The 5618-nt window shown below is 42.9% G+C and overlaps 1 protein-coding gene across 1 annotated transcript; it reads left to right on the forward strand.

Annotated features, from left to right (window-relative positions):
• Positions 1–1843: 1843 nt before the first annotated feature.
• CCDC51 (coiled-coil domain containing 51) lies at positions 1844–4968 on the forward strand. The gene is made up of 3 exons (XM_009999293.1): positions 1844–2161; positions 2468–2632; positions 4192–4968. Exons 1-3 carry the CDS (start codon positions 1844–1846, stop codon positions 4966–4968), a joined length of 1260 nt encoding a protein of 419 aa, XP_009997595.1.
• Positions 4969–5618: the final 650 nt, after the last annotated feature.

The raw sequence follows: 5618 nt of genomic DNA on the forward strand, positions 1-5618 counted from the left end.
GGCTGCCGGGGGCGGGGAAGGGGCCTCCCCGGCAGGGAGCGGGTCGGTCGTAGGGGCAAAAAGAAACCCCAGACTTCTGTCCCCGTCGGGCGTGAGAAGGGCAGCTGTGAGCGCGCGGGGGGGTTGGAAACCCTGCTGATGCGTTTTGGCTGTGACTGAAGTGCTGCAAAGGAAGATGAGTCCCGCAGAAGCTGCTCTTACTTCCCAGCAGTGTCCAGGGTGTGTGGAGCAGCTGGGGCGTAAACCCTTTGGAAGCTTGTTTATGTCAATGACTGCAGGCAGAGGAAGCTCCTTTTCTGACAAAGAGAAGCAAAAGAGGAACAAGGGATGTCATCTCGGATTAAGTTTTCTGAACTGTTTCGGGTCCTGACAGCTCAGACTGAGATTGCTTTCTTTGCAGCTTGTTTGCAACGGGCTACATAGAAGTTCTTCTCAAAACCTCAGCTTTCTGGTTTTGCTATAACTGTCTCAATAGCCTGAGTATTTGGTAAAACTCTTCGTGTAGCAGTGCAATTAAAAGAGGGAAATCTTGCAGTCTGGAATGGACAGAGTTGAGCTGGGGTGTTAGTACCTGCCCTGCAATATAGGGTTGCAGTAATGGTAAGACCTGTGAGTGATGCTGGAAAGAGAGAGAAGGTACTTCATTTCCATGTTCTTGTGGGTTTGATCTGTCATATTATTGTATATAAATCAACTGGTCATATTTACACAGTGCTGCTCAGTGTTACTACTATTTGTTAGAAATATTTGACAGGGAATGAGCCTGTGGCATTCAGAATCAGTAGCCAGCTAAAAGCTGATTAAAAATTGTTTTCCAGTAGGAAAAATCTTTTCCTGTGGAGATACCTGTATTTGTGTATATATGATGTCATCAGCCACCAAAAATTAACATGGAAAACTTTTTAAATTACTTTTTGTAAACTGTGCAGCAGCTATAAAGCTTTTTCAATAATCCCTGTTTTCATATCCTGTTGGTCAAACCCAACAGTCATGCTCAAGCTTCATATAAAACCTTTTTTGGAAGTTTCCCTACTTACAGTTTTTAGAGGAAAGCAGAAAAATAAGATCCTGCTTACAAATCAATAGGCAATAAACCATAACTGGCAGTCTGGTTTTGCAGTGTAAGCAAGAATTTTAGGCTCCTTTTAAAATGCAGCCCCAGCTGTGTGTTCACTACCTGTATTTTTCTGATCTTATGGCTCTTCCTGAGGTTTTACATTTGTAGTAAACGAGTAGACAAGTACTCATGAGATTGCTTGTTCAGTTCAACACTTCTCTGGTTTCTCCCTGTCCCACATGTTTTTATTTCTGCATTCTTCAACATTTCATGTATTTCTGGAGTCTAAGACAAAGGGAATGATCAAGCCCCACATATCTTACCAAGATTCCCTCCCACCCCTTTCTGTCTTTTTTCCTTTTCTGTTCTTTTGCAGAGTTGTTAGTACTTGTGACATGATGTGCTGAACTGGAATGTGAAAGCACAAGGCAAAATTTTATCTGGCAATCACTTCTGTTCTGAAGGATGTAATTACTCTGAAGCTACCCCTGCTGGTACTGGATCTGCATTGTTCACACAGTGGGTGAATTAGTGATCAAGAAGCATGGTGGGAGCACTTACGAACAGCAGAAAAGCAGGAATCTGTGGCAGAACTGCCCTTTGCTGAAAGGTGTGGGAAGTTCTCCAGGTAAGTATGGTGTCAACTAGTGATGGTTTAGCCATTCTTGAATTTTATTTGGATTGGTGCACATGTAGGCTTAAGAGGCAGCAATCGGCCACACTTCAGTAACTTTTCTTCTTCTTCTTCTCCTTGTAGCACTTTCATTCAGTGATTAAATTGAAGACATGGGGCCAATGAAATATAAATCAAGTGTGTCCTCGGTGTCCTGTGGTCTGCAGTATCACCATTCATCAATAAAGTGGAGTCCAAAAATGAATTTACACATAGTGAGGACTTACTGCTCCTCAGCACCCAAGAGGCCTGAAGCCAAGTCTGCAATGGAAATGGCCGTGGGTCTCCTCGGCCGCCTGACAGAAGCTGGGACGGTCATGGGAAAAAACTCCCTGCAAAAAGTGTCTGCAACGTGCAAGGCTTGGTGGGACAGATATGAGGAGTTTGTTGGGATTAATGAAGTTCGAGAGGCACAGGGGAAAGTGACAGAGGTAAACAAGGAGATAACCTGGAAACTTAAAAGTTATGATTTTAACTACATGAAGGATAAACAGTGGCTGTCAGGCAAAAAAAAAAAAAAAGATGCTCCAAGGAGAATCATGTCTTTTTTTTCTGCTTTGATTGTCTTTGCGGATAAATTAATGTTTCTGCATGTTAGCAAATACAGCCTGTCCCTGAGGCTGAAATGGAGTGTGGTTTGCTTTGTTGCTGGGGCTCTTTCCTCAAAAAAAAATGGAACGTAGTGATTTGGATCTGTCTGGTGCTAAGTCTCTAAAACACATCCTCTTCCTTCTCAGGCTGAAAACATCTTTATGATAGCTCGAGGGATAGTGCGAGAGGCGCGGGAGAACGTGGAAACCCAACAGATGAAACTGAAGGAAATTCGGGACCGCTTAGACAGGGTCTCCCGGGATGACACCCAGTATTTAGAACTGGCCACCCTGGAACACAGGTTGCTGCAGGTAATTTGTTGGCGTTTAGCAGATGTGATGAAAGTTTGTGTGCTTTGCTTTTGTCACTAGTGGCTGGTTTTGCAGATGCAGCTCAGTTCTGAAGTCAATTTCTGATGATACTTGGTTTAGTTAAATGTTATAGATTGTTTGATCTGCTTTGGAAATGCTAAAATAGGGCTGTAAATTTGGAGGTGAAAGGTGAAGATGGTGAGCCTAGAAAGATGAGTGGTGACCTGTAGATTAGTCAGCTAAAAGCTGGGATTTGATGAATTAACCTTCTGTGTGATAAGGGAAGTTCCTTTCTGGTTAATCCATGAAAATTCTTTCAGCTGCCTTCAACACCCAGGCCTTATTAAAGCTGTTGTGAGAGAGCTGAAGGAGCAAAGCTGGTTTTTTGGGGAGTGCAAGCAAGAAGATGAGGTTGACCACAGTGCAGGCTGGGGCAGCATCTTCACCAGCAGGACATAGCCCTGCAGTGTCTCAGCTGCATGAGCCAAATGGGCTGGTGACAGGAACATGCTTATTAACATCCCATCAATCAGAGATAAAGACAAGGTAGCAGCCCAAGTCAGTCCAGGAAATCCAGATGAAACTACAGGAACAGCAGGGAACAGGCCTGGAAGCAGGTACACCTTTGGCAAAGCCCAGGCAAGGAGTGGGTACCTGTGCTTGAGCTTAAACTGAGCTCCTGGATCAGTGGGTAGAACATCAGGAAAGACTAGAGAGCTCTTGTTGTTTAAATAAGGGATCAGGTCTGTGTGTGTGAGTCTTCAAGAAGAACAGAGCTCTGTGTGACTGTGAAGAAAGGCAGAACTGAAGTCAGTGCTGTCCATAAGGTGGTGGTGCTGTCTCACAAAAGAAACAGACACTCAGGAGAATGAGAATAATTCTGGGAGATGCAGTTAGCTGGCAGGCAGGCTCACCACTACCAAAAGCAGTGATTGCTTTGCTAAACAGTGGAATTTTACTGCAGGAAAACAACCAGAAAACTCTCCATTGTTTTGCTGAGATGAGGTGGTTTAAAGAAAGGAAGTGCCATGCTGAAGCCAGTGAGAAGGGAGAGAGGGAAGACATTTGTCTGTGAGCAGGGTAAGAACGAGAAGGCAGAGAAATAGAAGTGTGTGTGTTCATGAGATGAAGCTATCAGAGACAGACCTATTTTCAGTTCCCATATAAGGGGTTTAGAACTGAAAGGAAGAAGTGTGACAAGTAAAGGTAGTGTTTGGAAAAGTAGGTTCAAAAAACGATTTTCCCTGCCCGTACCCCTTTTCTATCATCAACATGTGACAGATTCTTGTGTAGAGGATCTTCAGCTGGAATGCTCAGTGACCTTTTCCATTTCTCAATTTTGATTTAGAATGATGTCTGACTTAAGTAGGATTAATAAACAAAATCCCACATTAAAAGGAAAATTTCTGAAACAGAACTAACAGATGTTCTTCATTTCCGTTTTTTCATCTGCATTGGGGTTTGGTTGGTTTGAGTGTTGGGGTTTTTTTCGGGGGGGGATGTTAGACTTTATAGCTTCATATTATACTTTCTCCTTCAAATCACTGTATTTCTTGCAGGAAGAGAAGAGGTACCGAGCTGCCTATTTAAATGCAGAAGAATCTGAGAGAGAAAAATTCTCTCTCTTCTCTGCAGCTGTGAGGGAAAGTCATGAGAAAGAGCGAACAAGAGCTGAAAAAACAAAGAACTGGTCTATTATTGGTTCTGTACTGGGAGCCATTATAGGTGTTCTTGGTTCCACATATGTTAATCGAGTAAGGTTGCAGGAATTGAAAGTCTTGGTGCTTGAAGCACAAAAGGGCCCAATAAATCTGCAAGAAGCCATCAAAGAACAGGCCTCCAGTCATTACATACAGCAGAAGGATCTCAGTGATGTCATAGCAGACCTGAAAAATGTGCTGCAAACAAGAACACCACAGGAGATAAAAGAAGACACTTTGTTAACTAGAGGAGACAAGAATAACTCCATAAAAATAGATTCTCTTTTAATTCCTTTAAACGAGCAGCTAAACTACACTAAACAGGTCAGTTCGTGTCTAGGCAGTTTACAGCAGCAGTTAAACAGCCTGCAGGAGAGCATTACACAGCTGATCTCTGAGGTGCAGAGTGTGAAACTGGCTGTTCATGCCAGGCCTGCAGACAGAGCAGGTTCCAGGGCTGCAGCAGAGGGCACAGGCCAGGCCTCTGCAGTGAGGGACGTGATTTTAGAGCTGTGTGACACCGAGCGGAGACTGGAAGCACAGATCAAGAGGAATTCTATTTACAGCACTGCAGTGACCTGTGCTGTGGTTGCTATTACTCTGCCAGTGCTCTATATTATACTTAAAGGGAACTGATCTCTAATTGCCACAATTTGCTAGGTTGATAAAAGTAAAGTTGCACTCTACATGCTCAGAGTACAAGTCCAAATAAAGCTGTGTTAGCACTTCTCATTATGCTTCCTCCTGGATACTTGGAAAACTTGTGAAGACTTAGTCCATCTGCTCCTGCAGGCTCCATGTTAACAGTCTCTGTCATGCATTGTGGTTTTTAAGTCCTCAACCAAAGGAAATTCTAGTTTCATCTGTTGATTTTATTCACTGTTTCACTCTTTTACTGTCTAGTCTTGTATATCGTGCCAGTTGGTGACTTTCACTCTGGAACTGCGTGATTTTCTGTTCAAATTATTCATTTCATCTGTCATTGACCTAAGTGCTTCATGTGTAATTCTTTATAATATTGCCCCTGATTTCTTCATAGTTTTGCAGCTTGGCCATACAAAAAAAACCCAAACAAACAAAGTAATTTTGCCAAACACTTTGAAATAGTTACCCTGAATTTTTTAATTCTATACACAGTGCAGTGCCTTGCAACATGACAAAGACAGGGCCCATGTAAAAGAGGAGAACTGAAGTTACCATGATACAATGTGACTGTACAGCCAGATGGCACATTTAAAATCCCTTTAAGTTATATGTGGTAGCTTCTTCTTAGAGTGGTTTATCAT

The sequence above is a fragment of the Chaetura pelagica genome, unplaced genomic scaffold (genome assembly GCF_000747805.2).
Source record: "Chaetura pelagica isolate M959 unplaced genomic scaffold, ChaPel_1.0 scaffold316, whole genome shotgun sequence".
Lineage (NCBI taxonomy): Eukaryota > Metazoa > Chordata > Aves > Apodiformes > Apodidae > Chaetura > Chaetura pelagica.